Here is a 20,400-nt window from a genome sequence, read left to right on the forward strand (position 1 = left end):
AAATTGCTTGAAACTTGCAGGGAAGATGCCTCAGGGTCCCTAAAGCACATTCCAACTGGAATTTTGGACAGATTGAGCATTTAAAAGAAAGATTGCTTCGATAATTTGGGTCAAAATTAGTGAAAATTATTCATTTTTGTCTGATAAGTCGGTGATTTTAGCCCAAATCTTCAGTATGATTAGTGTTTGAAGGTCGATTGATGTTCCTTTTGCATCCAAAGACATTTCTGAGTTGTTTGGAGAAAAGTCAATTTTTGGCCAAATTTGATCAAAAATGTAAGGCTAACCCCTTGTATTTTTTTCCATTTTGGCCGAAAAATGAAATTGCTTGAAACTTGCAGGGAAGATGCCTGAAGGTCCCTGGAGCACATTCCAACTGGAATTTTTGGCAGATTGGGCATTTAAAAGAAAGATTGCTTCGATAATTTGGGTCAAAATTAGTCAAAATTATTCATTTTTGTCTGATAAGTTGGTGATTTTAGCCCAAATCTTCAATATGATTAGTGTTTGAAGGTCGATTGATGTTCCTTTTGCATCCAAAGACATTCTTGAGTTGTTTGGAGAAAAGTCATTTTTTGGCCAAATTTGATCAAAAATGTAAGGCTAACCCCTTGTATTTTGGAGAAAAGTCATTTTTTGGCCAAATTTGATAAAAAATGTAAGGCTAACCCCTTGTATTTTTTTCCAATTTTGGCCGAAAAATGAAATTGCTTGAAACTTGCAGGGAAGATGCCTGAAGGTCCCTGGAGCACATTCCAACTGGAATTTTGGGCAGATTGGGCATTTAAAAGAAAGATTGCTTCGATAATTTGGGTCAAAATTAGTCAAAATTATTCATTTTTGTCTGATAAGTCGGTGATTTTAGCCCAAATCTTCAATATGATTAGTGTTTGAAGGTCGATTGATGTTCCTTTTGCATCCAAAGACATTCTTGAGTTGTTTCGAGAAAAGTCATTTTTTGGCCAAATTTGATCAAAAATGTAAGGCTAACCCCTTGTATTTTTTTCCAATTTTGGCCGAAAAATGAAATTGCTTGAAACTTGCAGGGAAGATGCCTGAAGGTCCCTGGAGCACATTCCAACTGGAATTTTGAACAGATTGGGCATTCAAAAGAAAGATTGCTTCGATAATTTGGGTCAAAATTAGTGAAAATTATTCATTTTTGTCTGATAAGTCGGTGATTTTAGCCCAAATCTTCAATATGATTAGTGTTTGAAGGTCGATTGATATTCCTCTTGCATCCAAAGACATTCCTGAGTTGTTTGGAGAAAAGTCAATTTTGGGCCAAATTTGATCAAAAATGTAAGGCTAACCCCTTGTATTTTTTTCCATTTTGGCCGAAAAATGAAATTGCTTGAAACTTGCAGGGAAGATGCCTGAAGGTCCCTGGAGCACATTCCAACTTTAATTTTGGGCAGATTGGGCATTTAAAAGAAAGATTGCTTCGATAATTTGGGTCAAAATTAGTGAAAATTATTCATTTTTGTCTGATAAGTCGGTGATTTTAGCCCAAATCTTCAATTTGATTAGTGTTTGAAGGTCGATTGATGTTCCTCTTGCATCCAAAGACATTTCTGAGTTGTTTGGAGAAAAGTCATTTTTTGGCCAAATTTGATCAAAAATGTAAGGCTAACCCCTTGTATTTTTTCAATTTTGGCCGAAAAATGAAATTGCTTGAAACTTGCAGGGAAGATGCCTCAGGGTCCCTAAAGCACATTCCAACTGGAATTTTGGACAGATTGAGCATTTAAAAGAAAGATTGCTTCGATAATTTGGGTCAAAATTAGTGAAAATTATTCATTTTTGTCTGATAAGTCGGTGATTTTAGCCCAAATCTTCAGTATGATTAGTGTTTGAAGGTCGATTGATGTTCCTTTTGCATCCAAAGACATTTCTGAGTTGTTTGGAGAAAAGTCAATTTTTGGCCAAATTTGATCAAAAATGTAAGGCTAACCCCTTGTATTTTTTTCCATTTTGGCCGAAAAATGAAATTGCTTGAAACTTGCAGGGAAGATGCCTGAAGGTCCCTGGAGCACATTCCAACTGGAATTTTTGGCAGATTGGGCATTTAAAAGAAAGATTGCTTCGATAATTTGGGTCAAAATTAGTGAAAATTATTCATTTTTGTCTGAGAAGTCGGTGATTTTAGCCCAAATCTTCAATATGATTAGTGTTTGAAGGTCGACTGATGTTCCTCTTGCATCCAAAGACATTACTGAGTTGTTTGGAGAAAAGTCAATTTTTGGCCAAATTTGATCAAAAATGTAAGGCTAACCCCTTGTTTTTTTTTCAATTTTGGCCGAAAAATGAAATTGCTTGAAACTTGCAGGGAAGATGCCTGAAGGTCCCTGGAGCACATTCCAACTGGAATTTTGGGCAGATTGGGCATTTGAAAGAAAGATTGCTTCGATAATTTGGGTCAAAATTAGTGAAAATTATTCATTTTTGTCTGATAAGTCGGTGATTTTAGCCCAAATCTTCAATATGATTAGTGTTTGAAGGTCGACTGATGTTCCTCTTGCATCCCAAGACATTTCTGAGTTGTTTGGAGAAAAGTCAATTTTTGGCCAAATTTGATCAAAAATGTAAGGCTAAGGCCAAAAAAAAAAGTCTCCGGTTTCTGGTATGCGCGCGCGTCGCCGTAGCCATGCGCGTCGGCAAAATGAAAAAGTTTTTTTTTCAATAAAAGATGATGTCTCAAAACCGCCAAACTCACTGGTTTGACTGGAATTCTGCTGCTGCACAATCTTAACGTGTTTTTAGATGGGGTTATGATCGAGAATAAGCTTTATGTGGCCTCTCTGGACTCTTATATATTTTCACTAAGTTTAGTCGGGCACCATATGCGGTCATCAGCCGACATTTGAAGCAAAAAAGTCAGGTAAAAAAAAAAAAAAAGCCGCGTCGCCGCACAACTTTTCGGACAAGCTCCATACCAGAAACCGGAGACTTTTTTTTGTGGCCTAACCCCTTGTATTTTTTTCAATTTTGGCCGAAAAATGAAATTGCTTGAAACTTGCAGGGAAGATGCCTGAAGGTCCCTGGAGCACATTCCAACTGGATATTTGGGCAGATTGAGCATTTAAAAGAAAGATTGCTTCGATAACTTGGGTCAAAATTAGTGAAAATTATTCATTTTTGTCTGATAAGTCGGTGATTTTAGCCCAAATCTTCAATATGATTAGTGTTTGAAGGTCGATTGATGTTCCTCTTGCATCCAAAGACATTCCTGAGTTGTTTGGAGAAAAGTCATTTTTTGGCCAAATTTGATCAAAAATGTAGGGCTAACCCCTTGTATTTTTTTTTCAATTTTGGCCGAAAAATGTAATTGCTTGAAACTTGCAGGGAAGATGCCTGAAGGTTCCTGGAGCACATTCCAACTGGAATTTTGGGCAGATTGGGCATTTAAAAGAAAGATTGCTTCGATAATTTGGGTCAAAATTAGTGAAAATTATTCATTTTTGTCTGATAAGTCGGTGGTTTTAGCCCAAATCTTCAATATGATTAGTGTTTGAAGGTCGATTGATGTTCCTCTTGCATCCAAAGACATTCCTGAGTTGTTTGGAGAAAAGTCATTTTTTGGCCAAATTTGATCAAAAATGTAGGGCTAACCCCTTGTATTTTTTTTCAATTTTGGCCGAAAAATGTAATTGCTTGAAACTTGCAGGGAAGATGCCTGAAGGTTCCTGGAGCACATTCCAACTGGAATTTTGGGCAGATTGGGCATTTAAAAGAAAGATTGCTTCGATAATTTGGGTCAAAATTAGTGGAAATTATTCATTTTTGTCTGATAAGTCGGTGGTTTTAGCCCAAATCTTCAATATGATTAGTGTTTGAAGGTCGATTGATGTTCCTCTTGCATCCAAAGACATTTCTGAGTTGTTTGGAGAAAAGTCAATTTTTGGCCAAATTTGATCAAAAATGTAAGTCTAACCCCTTGTAATTTTTTCAATTTTGGTCGAAAAATGAATTGCTTCAAACTTGCAGGGAAGATGCCTGAGGGTCCCTGGAGCACATTCCAACTGGAATTCTGGACAGATTGGGCATTGAAAAGAAAGATTGCTTTTAGAATTTGGGTCAAAATTAGTGAAAATTATTAGCCAAATTTGATAAAAAATTAAAATTTTTAAATTTTGGCCGAAAATGAAATTGCTTGAAAGTTCTTTTAACATTTTAAGCATATTATTATTCTATCTTCTTTTTTGACTTCTAAGAAAAAGAAGCATTCATAGACTTTCTTACGGTGCCCCTTAAATAAGCAAAAAGAACGCCAGCTTGGTAATCTCCAATTAACAATTCCCAGCAAGTACCAAGATAGGAATTTCTAGTCTTTATTTTCAAATTTATACGGATATATCTATGAGTAGATTTTTCTTCAATGGTAAAAAAAATTGACTCAAAAATTGTATTTACACAACGAAGTGTTAATTTATTTGTCACCTTTAAAATCTCTTTCACAATATACATGTATTCATAAGCCACCTAGGTGGCATATTTTATCATTTTTTTAATTTGTGCCGAAATTGTAATATTTGTGCAGAAGACTAGTACACAAGCTTGAAATCTATCCAATTAAAATTTCAAAGCTTTGAATAATTGAACAGCAGGAGTTGTTACTTTTTCCTGCTCATTTATCATCGATATGGGGAGCTCCCGTAAGCCTTTCTGAGACATGGCCGAAACAATAGGAATTACGGGCTTGTTGGTTTCGTAAATTTTCTTGAATACAAAAGAGTTTACCAGTGCCCTCATAATGCTGCCGATTAGAGCACCATTTTCAAGACTGAAATTTAACAATGGACCGATCCAGTAAGCCCCGCCCACTGGGCAAATTAACACGTGCCTTTCTCCAATGCCAAACTGCATTTTCCTACCGCGCGCACAATACGCGCGTGCACGCAATGTCGAACGTTTGTGCACGCACGTCGGACAGAAATCACAGCTGTGATTGGTCAGAATACCATGGGGCGGTGCTTACTGGATCGGTCCATTGTTAACTGCTGTGATGTGGTAACTCGATTGATTTTGACTGAAAGGTTACTACTTGGCACAGAATGTATGTTGCATAGGAGAGTAAATAATATATTAATATTACAAGCTAACAATTTTATAGGTCAAAGAGTGCGTGATTCCAATTCATTCAAGTCTATCCTTGCAGTGTTAAACGTGATCCAGGGAGACCTTTCACCCATGGACTATCACTGAAACTGAGGTTGAAACAATGAGGTTGCAGTAAACCCTGAGAATGAGGTTAGATAAAAATCACAAACAACACTGTAAATATACGTAGCCTCTTTTGCATCACTGTGAAATATACACATTAAAAATATTGAAATTAAAAATTTACTTAAGAGCACCCAGCTGTGAAAAAATAAATTGCTCAATCAAAAATTTGCTCAAGGTGCCCTATATTGACCATGATGAAATTAAGTTATGTAATTTAAAGGTACAATCCATCATTTGTAATTTGTGCATTTTGTTCGTTTGAAGCAACAAACGTGCTCCAAATCCAAAGAAGGGTGCTGAACAACTAACCTGATGAATTTTCAGCTCAGCTTCAGCTGTATCACTCTAGGATCTCGATTTCAAATCAAAAGTTGCTGAATCGTGTTTCATAAAACTAAAGATTATTATTAAGGGAATAAATGTGTGCTCGAGAGGTTTTTATCACTCTGTTTAATACCGCTTAGAGTCTGGGTGCTGATAATTACCCGAGCCGATAAATACCGACCGAGCACATATTTATTCCCATTCATAAATACCTTATCCGTAAAAAAATATCAAATAATTCGTTCAAAAAATCCCGATTTTGTTCAACAAGTTCACTTCATGCTTTTTGAAACATCCCTCTAGCAAAATAATGGAGTGTTCAGCTGGCGAGTAAGATGTAAACAACCCTTTTATGGAGATTGACGCGCGCGTAGCATGTTCTGCGCGATGTCACGCAGAACGCACCTGGGGCGTTGCGTTTTGAATTTAGAACTATAAAATTCTGACTCGCATGTAGTGTTGCGCATGCCTACGTGAGGATTGTGAACGTTCAACCAATGGAACGGTAAGAGGAACTGGATTTTTAGGAGTCCACATTTTATTGTGACACTGGAAAAGTGTTTAAGACCAGCTAGCCATGTCTTTATCATCCATTTTAGACCGGCCACGTGACGGGCTCTCGACCAATAGGAATAGCTAAACTGTCTGAAGTATTTATGAATACTGATTTATACACCAATTAATTCATTTGTATCTCTAGCTCTATATATTTTTATTACAACCAATTTTTTTGATATACCTATTGCCACATCTCACTCATGCATAACATGTCCTTGTCCACATTATTTGTAGGTACTTTTGTCCTTGTGCCAGTATATTCTTTGTTTTTGTCTTCATAGGGAAGGGGAACAAAAAGCAATTGCTTCTCCTTTTCCTACACGATAACATCGCTCAATTATTTGTTTATTATATTGCTATATAATATATAGTATTACTATAATATATAATATTACTATCTTTTGTAATATTCTACTCCAAATACATGTATACATCAGTCTAGATCGACAGAGTGGATGACTGATCCCTCTCGTCTTTCTTCTGAATTTCTTTCATGACGAATTCCAGTTCCCTTGATTGATTCTTTTCGTTCAATGTATTGTTTACCTAAAATTAATCGACTACTGTTTTGTTTTCCTCTTAAATAACGGTTTTCCAGTTCACTGTTCTATTGCCTTGCCTTATTGTCTTCTTACATTGCTATGCATTGAATCCTGTGGTTGTGACAATAATGTCCTAGGCTTTATTACACATGTCTTGTTTTATTAATAAAGACACAAATTATAAAAATACCAAACTGTGACGTCATTTTGAACCGGGAAGTGTAGTGCAAACGAATGGAGTACGCGCGCGTGTCGGTTTACAGGCTGAATCACACGCTTATGTCTTTTACACACATAATTGTGCGTGTGACGTATTCACTTCAGTACTCTACAGTGTACAAGTTGCAGTGTATGACGACTACTGTTATCACTTTTCTTAAATGATGTTGACATGAAATACATGTATCTGAACTGAATATTATAAAGATGTCCACAAGGTCAAAAACAGCCCTCCACTTATTTTTTAGTGAACAATGCTGGGTTTTGAGAAATAGAAAACATATTTGTTAAATTTCCACAAATTCATGTTAGTCATTGTGGAGGTTGAGAAAATAATCTCCAGATCTGAATTGAGCTTTTTGATCAGACTTGTTCCTGGGCCAAGCGATACGCGTGGACGCTCCCTTTCTCCATGTAAAGCTGGCTGGCCATCTTGTTGTAGCATCTCCGTTTGGAGGGCAGTATGGTGTAGTCCACCTCACCGTCTTCCTCAGCGGGTGTGCCATATCCCCCACCCCCAGGGGTACACAAACACAATGTGTCCTGTCAGACGAGAAAAAGAGAGAGAGTTTTGAAAATGCTGAACAGTTTAGCTCCGTGATCCAGAAACCTATTACGGGGAAGCTTCCTGGACCCTAAAAAATCCTAGAACCCAAGGGAAGTTTCTGTTGTGCTCTTGATGGTTTTCATGTGTGAATATATTTATGGGGCATCAAACAACTTGTAGCTCCCCCATTGACCCTTGCTCCTTGGAGTAATTCACTAGGAATCTTCCTCACTCGGGTAACTTCCAACACCAAATGGTATACTCTACACAAAACTGTTGGACTCTGATTATAGGTGATATGCTTAACCCCACAAAGCATACTCAGTTTACTAGTACAGTATTCACTCTAACAGATTCCAACAAATCCTGGTGTTAGAGTTTGATTGTTTGGGGTTGTTAGGGTTAATCTTGCAAATTTAGCTTGGGCAGTTTCTGATTTTAAGACTCCAAGGTACATTTTCAAAATCAAACGTGGTGTACATTATTACCAGGTACTCTATGTTTGTCTATAGATACCATGACCACAAACAGTTAAAGCAATTATCCATATAGTGCTGATCTAGCCAATTTGTTTACCCTTTTTCTTAAACAGGGCTTTTGTACACAATTTCACGGCTCTGCTAACCACAAATTCCACGCTTACAATCCTCACTTGGTGCTAACCATGCTAGCAGACAACTTCTGTGCTAACCCTGTAAGCACAGAATCCTTAAAGTACAAGCTGTACGTGTGCGCAAAAACAAACATTCCTCGTTAACCTGTGTAATATGCTTACCGTAAGCACAGAATTTTCTGCTACAGTAAGCAAGAATTTTCCGCTATCGGTAAGCAGAGCAAGCAATTGCACCCTGGTCACATTTCAAAGGGAATACCATTATTGACATTCCATACAGACTTTTTCGGTATTGGAACATAATTTGGTATTGTGCCTTGTCAAAAAAATTTCCGCTGTATACAGTATCACCAAAATATCGTCCAAACCTTCTGTAGGATTTGAAGGATCTAGGACGGTACCGGCTATAACCACCTTCATTTGCAGACAAAAATTAACATACTTTGGTGCCTGTTTTCCTACTTAGTCCTGAATCTACTAAATCTTTTAAAACGGCACTGTTGAATCAAGGACTGCATGCTGTATTGCTACAACCAACTCTCTTGGACACCCTCTGCCACCAAAGGTAAACATGCACACAGTCTTCATGAGGAACTTTTTATACTATTACAGCAAGACAAAGTTCTTTATAATGGCCTACACTTCTATCAACTTACTCCGGCTGAGACTCTGATGGCTGTTTTGGCCCCTAGGTTTACAATGCGACCGCTGGCATAGGTGAATAGGTTTTTCCCTTGTTGACCAGGCTCACCACCTAAAAAATGCAAAGTGTTTCTTCAATTAGATTTAAAAGAAAGTCTACATTTGTTTAAATCAATATTTTTGTAGGAATCGAAGGTGACATTTTGGCAGGAGAATGTACACGCCAATATTATGGAACTAATAGTTTTGTAACAATTTCACAAAAGGCTTTTCAGTTTTATCTCATAGAAGAGCCAACACAGATTTCTGGTTAACAGAAAACTTTCAATGTATAATTACAAATCTCTTTCAAACAAGGGGGGGGGGGGGGGGGGAACCCACAAAAACGGTAACATGTAGGAAAGACGCTGCAATTCCGACATAAAAATTCACCATAGCTGAAGCTCCTGGTTATGGCAGAGTGATGTATTTTCTTTATTCTCAATGTGTCTACAGTAACAACTTCACACACGTAACACTGCTAATAATTTAACAACAAGACATGGCACGCCTAGTAAAACTGGTCCCACAGAGCACAAATTCTATCCGATTTAGAATTATATGCTGAGCTATATTTAGAGCTATATGCTGGAAGTCTTTTAACCCTAAATAACCTTCCCAAATCCTACAAAATCCTCTTTGCAAAAAGGCTACACGTATATGGCAAAAAAGTGCGGTTGATTTTGGAGGATGCACTGTGTCAAGGTCTTGGGCCGGACCTTGTGTCGTTTATGCTCAGCCGTGCATAAATGTAGGCCTAGATTATACTTGAAATCCTCCACACTGCTCCAGGATTTCACTGGCTCTGCTCCAGGATGTCACTGGCTCTGCCCAAACATACCGACAGTGATTGCTGGAGGATTTTGCAGGATTGAGGCAGTGGTCACCCCTCCAAGGACCCCATTCAAGAAATGTCGGAAGATTTTGCAGGACTGAGGCTGTATGCTATTTTTACGTGGAGGCAGTTGGAGGATTTTGCAGGACAGAGGTTGCATCCTAGCAAAAATGCCTAGGGAGTTAGGGTTAATGCATCTGGTGTACACAATGGGCTAGATTTAGATCATTCCTTCACTGGCATTATGGGGTAATCCTATACAAGACCACTGCCCGGCTCACCAGGGGGAGTCAGTCAGTCAGTCAGTCAGTGAGATAGCCACCAAGAGAACACTAGGCTGGCACTCTGGGACCAGCAAAAAGGCTGAACTAACCATTTAAGCCGTACGGTCTCAGTGTCCTCCGTTCTGTCAGTACTGACACAGTCAAAGGTCGACGGAACATCATTTCTCGGACGACCCCGTCTCCTCCCATGAACTTTCCCCGTCCACCTGTGTTAGGGTTCAGCTCAAACCGTTTGAGAACCACTGGGTATCTGATGAAAGGACAAATGGCATTGGTGGTCGATTTATCTTTAGCCAAGTGTGGAATATTTGTATGTCTTTTGCTGATGGGCAATTTCATCGTTACTCACGTTACATTTTTGATGTGCTTTTGAGTTTCCTTGGCCTGTAATTACCTAATACTCAAAAGGTTTAATAACTGTTATCCCCGTGGTAGATAGAGTAGACCTAGGCCTCCAAATTATAAAAAACTGTACCTTCTTTCCAAAATTTCTGGGTCGGTGATCCTGGTGTTTGTCATGTGAGTGTGGATACCACTCCGACCATCCCAAGTTGGACCCTACACAGTTAAAAAAGAAAGAAAAAGAACAAAGTAATGCTATGGAATTTGAGAGAAGGAATGAGCATGCAAAATGTGACATGTCATGGGAACAGAAATGGTGGACATTGATGTTAATTATTTTCTGTGGATTGTTTTCTGTGGATACATTTTCGCAATGCACTAAAATCGATGAACGTCAAACTCAATCATCTGACATTTTTACAAACATGACAAACGAAAATCTTTTTTTCAAATTCACTTTGAAAGTCAAAGATCTTGTGGCCTAAAACTGGGCCTAAATTATACCTGTTTTTTTTTTTTTCTTTTTCGCGTGGCATACTTCTACAAATGACAGAAATCCTATTAAAATCCTGCAGACAAAATTAGGAGCCGTTATTACTATGAGGTGGTATCACGCTTGTGTGCAAGTCATTCACATGCATGCAACGCTCCTTCAACCAATTAGGGTTAACAAAATGTGTGCATGTGTCAACATAAAGTATCCATGAGCGTACATAGATCTGATACACCGTGCCCTCTGGAGACGTGCACACAATAGGGAACAAAAGATTGTATACGTCTCCACAGGGCAATTTCTATAGATGAATACGTCTCCACAAGATTTTCACGAAATAGAAATATGGATTTTACTCAAAAACTAGGAATTTCCAAAATCAGTTGATTTGTCACAAATGGAAGAGTTTTAGAAAAGGGATATTTAGTCCGAATGTCAGCCAAGGAAATTAATTCTGGTTGAAATAAGAGCATTTTGAAACTTCACTTTCAAACTCGAAAACTTTACTACATGAGAACAAAGAAATGTCTCCACAAGAACACAAATATCAGTATGCATGCACTGACATGGCTGTAATTGGTCAAAACATCACAGGGCGCGGCTTAGTGGATTGGTGTATCACACATGAAGATGGAAAAGTGGACCAATAGAAAGACTTGACACAAAACTTACTGCTCCAGCGCCCCCGGCAACTGTCTCATAGTAACCAACATCGTCATCACCAAATGTCGTGTTGTTCATGCAGCCCTTCAAAGCAAAAAAAATTCAAACTTTGATAAAAGAAATGATTTTTAAAAAACCTTAACGACTCTTGCTACATTATTAACTTTTTGAGTTAAATGTGCAACTGGAATGGGCAAGAAATGGGCTCATGAAAGGATTACCCCCCCCCCAAAAAAGTACTATACATGTTGTTACAAACTACGTATTTCTTTTGGACTAGGTATTGTTTTTCTAATTGACCTATTGTTACAAGGTGCTGTCTGCATCACTTTGTCACTGAATATGTATCTTTCTACACAGAAATTCTGAGAAAATTCAGTTTCTGATGAATAGTAAATAATTAATAAGATGTAATTTTTGCGTCTGGGTGATATAAATCAAATTAGGTTTTGCCTTTCACTGACGTTTAAACACTGTATACTCAGTGTGTTACTTCCTGAGTGAAAGTTGGAAAAAAAATCACTCTGGTGAGTCTCAAACCCACGACCTCCTGCTTTCTAGTGCAGGAGGTCAGATAGTAAATAACTTATTTTGCTGGACAACATCAGTATAGTAACCTATATCTCTTTTCTTTTTAGAGAAATACTTCTTCTCAACCACAGGCAGTTCAGGCCTTCTATCTAGCTAATGACAGTGCATGAAAACCTGGCTACCTGGGATGCAGCACACACACCAAACGCTTTGAGGATGACATCAACTACACGTTGGCAGGTCAGGACGTTACCCCCAATCACTGCGGCATCGTGCGACGGGTCCAAAATGCTCCCCTTTGGAACATGCAACTGGATTGGTTTTAGACAACCCTGAATTATGTTTTAAAAAAATACAATAATTCAGTAAATTTATAAACTTTGTGCAGGGTTTAATTGCAAACAAATGAGACGAAAACAATGGAAGAATGAACAGCATCAGTGTGGAGGGCAATGATGTGATCCATCGCATTTTGTTGAGCAACATAGTTGACTTTTCAAATACCACAAGTGTGCAAAATTCCCATCCTCAATGGCATCAGCATTTTGATGTCAAGAAAACCTTCTGTTTATGATTTCTATACTTTCCTATATCAAAAGTGTCACATTTTCCCTGTTTCTGTTATAATAATAATTATAATAATAATCGGCATTTAAGAACGCTCTCATTAGTAAAGTAAATCACAGCGCTTACAGTATTATTACCCCTGATCATTGGGCCAATTAAACATTCCAAATGCCATCTCAGCTCCCTGGGGAGCATACAGCTCGATGCTGCCCGTTAGGCGAAAGCAAGCTTATTCAATCACAATAACCATCTCTGCCCTCACAGGTACCCATTTACTCCTGGGTGGAGAGAAGCAATGAGTGACAAAGTGCCTTGCCCAAGGGCACACGCACCATGACCCCGGCTGGACTCAAACCCACAACCTGCAGCTTTACCCAGACCACGAATCCAGTGCCCATAACCATGAGGCCACAGCACTCCACTAGCACTTTGTAATATTATGCCATTCAAGTATCATTAAGAATGACTTCAAATGATTTTGATTTGTTGGGGAATAGTTTGCTATCCACAATCACACTTTGAGGATGACTGCATTATATAATTATAAAACCATAGATGTCAGATGTACTAGGAACAGGGAAAGAGTGGACCCCACATTTATAAAAAAAATGACCCATATATGTTCCTGGCATATTAAGTTAACCACACATGATCATAACTGCCAGTTTTGTAAGAATAAACTAAGATTGATAATTTGCGACCAGTAAACGCTGTAGCTGTAATTCACAGGTGCATGTTAATGACATATGGATGTGGTTCTCCTTTTTATTGCGTAAAACTGGTTTGCAATATCAACAGCCAATTTCACGAAACTTTACGCAATGGCGTAACTCCACTTGCGCCACTTTTTATTGTGTACAAGTTGTGCAACAGTCCCTGTTGCACAACATTTCAGTTATGACACGTTTCGGGAAAGTTTTACTTACGCAACAAATTATGGCGTAACTAATTATGCCGTTATTTTAAGCTGCCACAGCTGGCTACACTGTGTACAGTCAGTTAGCGCTCTAGTAATTAGTAAAGTGGAATGCCCCTATAACGAACATCACAGGATCCACAGACATTGTTTGTAACAGCGATCGTTTGGCATAGCGATTTTAAGCTGCTGGTGCTTCGGTACTCACTTTTCAATAAATAGCACCCTTCAGAACTTTACCCTGCACGCCTGGTAGTTACTAAAGGTCGACTTTGAACACGCGCCAACTATTGAATTATGTAATTACACAGTTTTTGAGCTAACTACCTACACCGATGGGTGGCTTTTCCCTTCTATTCCTTGGGAAAATAATAGCCACTTGTCACTCTTTTGTTGACAATTTTCAACAACAATGTTCGGTACATTTTGTACACAAAAATCGGGAGCCAAGGACGATGTTCGGTATAACCGAATGTTCGGTATAGCCGAATGTTCGGTATAGCAGTGTTCGGTATCGGCTCCTTGCACCAACGAAAGAGGGCGCCCCTTTTACCTAGCAACGATGTCCCATGGGCGGGACATTTAGCTGGTTGACGCGCACCGTTCCTTGTGTGTGATGCACGTACCCCAGGGGATTTGTACTATGTACACGCAGTGGTATGGCCGCGAGGCGCGGCAAAATTGCAGTCAGGCAAGATGGCGTCGGTCGGTCACCCCCAACTGTACTTTCTTTGCCGGTGAGGGGGTACTTGTCAACGGAGCGGGTAGCGAAACAGATTGGGGAGATTTCCCATTTTTTTTCCTGACTGAGACTAGTACCTGGTTAAGGGGGACGTCATGGCCAATCATGCATCGTAGGCAGTAGATGATTGCTGACTTAGTGATAGCCTTGGGAGCGTTCAGGTTACCGTAGACCTCAAACCCAGTGCCAGTGAAGTCAAAAAATGCAGTGCCCTGTGAGGAGATTAGAAATTCATAAAATCTGCATGCTTACTGGATGCATGTTTACTCAGCCGCGAAGCAGGGGAAAGGCAGCAAATAGCCTCGTTGAAAAGTAATACCAATTCATAGAATATCAGTTAAAAAAAAAAGACTTAGGAATATTTCTCTGTGAATATTGTAACTAAATACTTGGTTGATAGTGAATCAAGATGGCAACATTGAGACAAAGCCTCTGATATGAAAAGCCAGTTATACCTCCTCGATATTGATGTCAATGGATAGGACAATGGGCGTGCCATCATCCAGGTAATCTTGAGCTGATAGCCTCGTGGTGCCCAGCTTCTCCTGCGTGTTCCTTCCGATCTCCCTCAGCATCTCCCGGACGGCAATCTCCGCGTTGCTCTGGATGTGACCCATGTAAGCCATGACTACGTCCAGACCATAGCTGTCAATCAGCTCCTTGATCAGATTTATACCCTTGGGTGGAGAGAAACGGAGGGAAACAACAGATGTGTAGAGGGAGGAATAAGTTTCAACAATGGTTGTTGTAGTACCCATACTTAAGCACATTTTTTATGTATTTGTAGGCTACCTGTACTCATGAGAATGTACTTGTATTTGCAAGAAAACTTAAAAATTGTACTCGTGCAAGGTACTCTTGCCCATGAAAATATTTTCCTGTTTGAAAATTAAATCATTTTAGAGGTATATGACGAACTAAACCCGGTCAATTACGGACTTGATTTCAAGTCTAAGAAAAATAGAGTTGTCACACCTCCCTTTCTCACTAAAAATTATGGCCCGCTGGTACTCGGCCTGCTGGTACTCGGCCTACCTTCTGATTGGCTGCAACCTGTGCCCTAAGGTCTGACAGGTTGTCATGGAGATTCCTGGTACCGCTGCTCCCTGGTATCTTGCCTGGTGCCATAAGGGCTTCTATCAAAGCTGTGCGGAAGGATAGCAAAGGACAACGCAATGCTTAAGTTCAGAGGTTTTGAGGGGTGGGGGGGGGGGGGGGGGTTAGCCACTTCAACCAACCCCTTCGATCTCTCAGTGCCTTGTTTCTGAAACTAATTATAAACAGAGTCAAGGACTCAAACTTGACACTCAGGATCTGGACTTTGAACACTCCAAATCTTTGCTCGAAGAGACATACCTTCTTCCTGAAAGATGCCATCCTTGACCAGCTTAAATGTCTCAAAGACAGCCCCTTCCTCATTGAGGTGCTTGGAGTTGGGCGGCATGGAGCCCGGCACCGTCCCGCCAATGTCAGCATGGTGCCCGCGACTTGCCACATAGAAAACTGGCTTAGGGGAGCCAGGGTAGAAGACCTATGGATGACAAATTCAACTACACATTATTGAATTTATGAAATACAAACTCTTGTTTGAGGTAGGCATTTTGACCACAAAAAAAAAAAAAAAAATTCCCTTTTTTTGTTTTGCCGAAACACGGCTCCCACACACGAGGATGAACGACTGTTCCGAGCTCTAGTCAGGCATGCAACTGGGAATTTAGAAAAAAAGAGGAAATTCCTAACCACACAAGACTTTGTACAGTGTTTTTCAATTTGTAATGGCATTCATGAGAAGTACAAAAACGAGGAAATCAGCAGATCCGAGGAAAAATTGCATGACTATCTAGTACAAAATGCACTGAACAGACTTGCCTTAATTGGTTGGACGCATGATAACGGGCCTTAATACCCGTTAATATGTTAAACGTGAGTTCTCCAGGTGTGCCATTTTGTCCGTGTTTTGCATGACATCTAAAACGGAAAAGCTCAACGCAAAACCACTCCTTATGTAATGTTCCAAACTTGTTAAAAATAAATATTTCAGGATATAACAGATGGCATTGCGCAGTTTTTGTCGTCATAGATGAATATGACACCTTTTTTGAGAACACCCTTTACTCAAATCTTGTTCTTAATTAGGCTTTCATCAAAAAGTTTTAGAGAGGCGTGGTCCCGAACCGATAAAACAAATGCGACATTTCATAGTTCATTTTAAAGCTAAAGATATTGTGCTTGGCGTTAACATTGTTATGTACTGGTAGTTATCACTTATGAGAATTCAATAATCAAGGCCAAAAACTTAGGAACATGAATATTCAAAATTATAATTAGCTGGCTGGACAGACTTCGACATCAGATCGGGCGCAGAGCCCTGCAAATTTGACAGCCGTCGCGGGAGGTGAAGCGGTTGAGCTGTCTGGGTCTTTGTTGACAAGTATTCATGGTAATTATTTATTTTATTTTAATTTCATTTCTTTCTGGTAATGAAACCAAGGATCCCTCAAAAGTGCCCTAGGCACTGTAGCTCGCAAGCCTGACGAAACCTGTAGAGAGAAGACAATGAGAAGAAATTACAGTTTTAGAGGTGGGAAGGAAAAGCCCAGAGGAATATTCTGAGGTAAACCCACGGAATCAGGCAGGGACTGAAAACCCAATCCACATATTGGTCCAGGCGGGATTCGAACCCGGGTCACAGCGGTGGAAGGCGAGGAAAGTACCGCTACGCCAACCTGTACGGGCCGTTATCATGTGTCTAACCAGGAGTTTGACTGAGTCGTTAATCCTTGTGTGGCAGAAACAACCAGACTAAACTACTTACTGGAGTGATGACAGTCAGATCGGGGAGATGGCTCCCTCCTGCACACGGATGATTGGTCAGTATCATGTCACCTTCTCTCAAATCGTCACCCCAGAATGCCATCTGAAATAATCCGAGGAAAAATGGAATGTAAAAGACAGTTCCACCATGTCCCAACTGGATGTGTAATGAAATACAGATGGTTTTCCCTTTGTGTACTTTTTTTTTACAGGCGTGCAACTGGGAATTTAGAAAAAAAGTAGGAAACTCCAAACCACACAAGATTTTGTATAGTATTTTTCAATTTGAAATGGCATCCATGAGAAGTAAAAAACGAGGAAATCAGCAGATCCGAGGAAAAGTTGCATGAAAGTTTATAACGTCAATTAGGTATGACAGAAATACTCTGAGAAGACTGGTTTTAGGCCGATAGTCAAATGTACAGAGAAACACAGTTTGTTTGTGATTGTCCAACGGTACACAATGGCATTAATGCATGCACAGATTTCGTACATAGTAATTCCAATCTACACAAGCTTTCCGTGAAAAATACAACTACCTATCTCAACAGATGTGAGGAACATGTTGCCAACAACTTGCGAGATCCTGCTGTTCTCAGAGTGGGATAGTGGTGGAATAAAGCACCACTCGTGCGTAAGTTATGCCTCTGACAAAAATGGTGCACAGCAGGAAATATTAAAATTCCACACCAGAAAAAAACTCTCAGGGACGGCTCAGGGGGCCTCACATAGGTGAAAACATGCAACGTTTCATTCTTCGAATGCCCCCACCCAAGGACGAGCTCAACCCCGCTTGGGCCCTGGGGTGAAACACTTACCCAGGGCAAAAATAGCAGTGTGAAATGCCCCCCCCCCTCTCACTGAAACATACTTTAGAGTCTACTAAAATCCACCTAGTATTTTAAGCCCATGTGACTTGGGGTAGGCTGGCACTTTCCTCACCTGATACTGGACTGTCTCTTGCATTGCACCAAGGTGGACAGGAATGTGAGGGGCGTTGGCTACCAGACCACCATCATACCCAAACATGGCACAGGAAAAGTCTAGCCTCTCCTTCAAGAGGGGAAAAAAAGTGAAGAATAATTTCATTTGTGGAATAAAACAATTTCAGAGAACTTGTAAATGTACCAGATAATTTCAGTGAAAGCTCATTTCTCCAAACTTGTGTGTGTGTATGTGTTCATCTTTTCAAACCGTGGACAAAAAATACCAGAGAACAATATCGTCCACGATTCCCAGCATACATCCGCGATTGGGGTCGTGCACAAAACATATGGAAGTCTTCCTAAAAAGTTACGAGTACAAACAAAAGAGGGACAATAAGATGTCCACGATCGACGGTGAACACACGTTTGTATGTGACATGTGTTTTTTTTGTAGGATAGTATCTCTTTCTTGAGCTTAAACCTTAAGCCCAAATAAAGTTGTGCAGTCTCACTGCAAATTTTTATTTCGTAATTTTGAAAGCTTCTGACTACTTACATTTTAAAGACTGCAACCACAAAAGTAGTGCTTCCTAACCATCCAGAAGTGTTCTATGACTATCCAAAATGTTGCGATTGCAGTCAATTTCTTGCTGGACAGTAAACAGTTATGATATTTTGGGGTGAGGTCAGAGTGGGGGTGGGAGTGGGCGTGGGGAGGGGTCAGGGGTGGGGGTGGGGATGGGGGAGGAGTAATGCATACTTTGATGTTGGTTGATATGGCTGTCCTTTGCAGGATACGACCCATCTGCTCTGCTGTGCTCATGAAACGGTGGGAGAATATCGACAGTTGAATGGTGTCCAGCTCGGTGCCTATGTGCTTCACTATGCCACTGCCAACCTGATATAATGTGAAAGATAATATACAAAGTTCAAATTTACTCGAAAAGGCCTTTGAAAATCATTGAATATACACAGATGCTGCCAAACGTAGTAATCAGCAATTCCATCATTATTACAATTCAGGAAAGGAACCAAAGTCCTGTTTACTAAATCGGAGACAAAAAGTCTGCCGCTGCCCACCACTGTTCCTTGAGACCCCGCCCCTTCCTTTTCCCACTTCATTGCCCTACCAATTTCATTCCCCGACAACGTCCGTTTGTAACATCACTAGAAACTTACGATTAATCTCAACAAAGTGGCACCCATGTCAAAGTACACAACTTAAACTCATTGCCCCTAAAACTATCACTGACAATGTCACTGTGTTTTGATAAAATATGGTAATGAAAATTATCAAGGACGATGTGGAAATGAGCAAACTTGCATAGAATTGCTTGAACATTCCATTAAAACAATTAATATGTTATTAGATTTTATATCCAGAGGTTGATCTTGCATGCCTCGATCAGCAGGATGCAAAAGTAGGGCTACCCACTTTTCTTTAAAAAAAAAACCACTTTGATTATTCTTGATCCAGGAGAAATTAAACAGTGATTAAAGATCGGAAGAATTTCTCTTTACTCAAGTCATCAAAGAAGGCAGCATAGCAGCTCTCTAAGTGACAGCCAGATATGCAGGTTATTGCCAATTTTCTCTCACTCATTATTTTCTAATTTGAGCTTTCATCCAATCCAATTCATCCGATTCTGAGTCAAAAGATGCTGACTTCAGCGCAGGATATCACTCTGAGCGTTGTTTGCATACAGGGAGCATGCTACATGATCAGCAAAGCATTTCCTACAAGTGAGAATTTATTGCTGGATACACAGACTGTTTTACAACAGAAAGGGCTACTTTTATTAGCAGTCATTGTGGAAATCTCCTTGATAAAAGACCAAGAAAAGTACTGACGAGAATATGCTTAGATAATGCTCTGGAACACAGGTTCTTATGCCAAAAAAATCCATCATTATTGTACATTGTATGTTCATCAAGTGTTGATTTAGGGCCATGTGCATATTTTGGTCCAAAGAATCCTTCAACTGGTTTGGCCAGCTATAATCTGTGAACATTGTATCAACACTATTTAACGATCAAATATGCCGGACACAACTTTTTCAGCAACACCATTTCCCAAAATGTCAGCCATGAATTCAACCCAGCAACTCCTTGACAACATGGAGCCAGCTACCGGTATAGGCAAGTGGGTTTGCCATTTGTTGATTGCGGAAGGAGTCATTGGTGTCTTGGGAAACCTCTTAGTGTGCTTCGTCATTCTACGTGTCAAATTCCTACACACTATGACAAACTACCTGCTGGTGAATTTGGCTGTGGCTGATATGCTGGTGTGTCTAGAGTGTATTTTTTATGGTCTAATATATTATGAAAACTGTAAAATAATTGACTATGTGCCCAAAACCTTAGGTGGAAAGGTTGTTTTCTGCCGCTTCCTGCAATCTAACTTTTTGGGATGGGCTTTGTCCTATGCATCTGCTTACAATCTCTGCGTGGTAACATTCGAGAGATATGTTGCTTTAGTGCATCCACTACAGTATGCACGGAAACTCACAGCAACACGGATGAAAACTCTGATTGCTCTGATCTGGGTGACATCATTTCTATTTTCGTTACCATTTT

General features: G+C 39.8%; 1 protein-coding gene across 3 annotated transcripts in view; it reads right to left on the reverse strand.

The window, feature by feature from the left end:
• Positions 1-6,140: 6,140 nt before the first annotated feature.
• The window catches only part of LOC119739407 (5-oxoprolinase-like), a 47,845-nt gene continuing 33,585 nt past the window's right edge, over positions 6,141-20,400 (reverse strand). For all 3 annotated transcript variants that reach the window (XM_038214350.1, XM_038214351.1, XM_038214352.1), the window contains 13 exons: positions 18,584-18,721; positions 17,840-17,950; positions 16,899-17,000; positions 15,440-15,614; positions 15,119-15,228; positions 14,539-14,760; positions 14,161-14,295; positions 12,041-12,190; positions 11,337-11,411; positions 10,305-10,387; positions 9,919-10,079; positions 8,686-8,783; positions 6,141-7,412 (listed from right to left, as the gene is read on the reverse strand). In XM_038214350.1, the coding sequence (XP_038070278.1) occupies positions 7,233-7,412; positions 8,686-8,783; positions 9,919-10,079; positions 10,305-10,387; positions 11,337-11,411; positions 12,041-12,190; positions 14,161-14,295; positions 14,539-14,760; positions 15,119-15,228; positions 15,440-15,614; positions 16,899-17,000; positions 17,840-17,950; positions 18,584-18,721 (1,740 nt within the window). In that variant the 3' untranslated portion in view covers positions 6,141-7,232. The remainder of the gene's footprint in view (positions 7,413-8,685; positions 8,784-9,918; positions 10,080-10,304; positions 10,388-11,336; positions 11,412-12,040; positions 12,191-14,160; positions 14,296-14,538; positions 14,761-15,118; positions 15,229-15,439; positions 15,615-16,898; positions 17,001-17,839; positions 17,951-18,583; positions 18,722-20,400) is intronic.

Source organism: Patiria miniata, unplaced genomic scaffold (genome assembly GCF_015706575.1).
Source record: "Patiria miniata isolate m_02_andy unplaced genomic scaffold, ASM1570657v1 HiC_scaffold_30, whole genome shotgun sequence".
NCBI lineage: Eukaryota > Metazoa > Echinodermata > Asteroidea > Valvatida > Asterinidae > Patiria > Patiria miniata.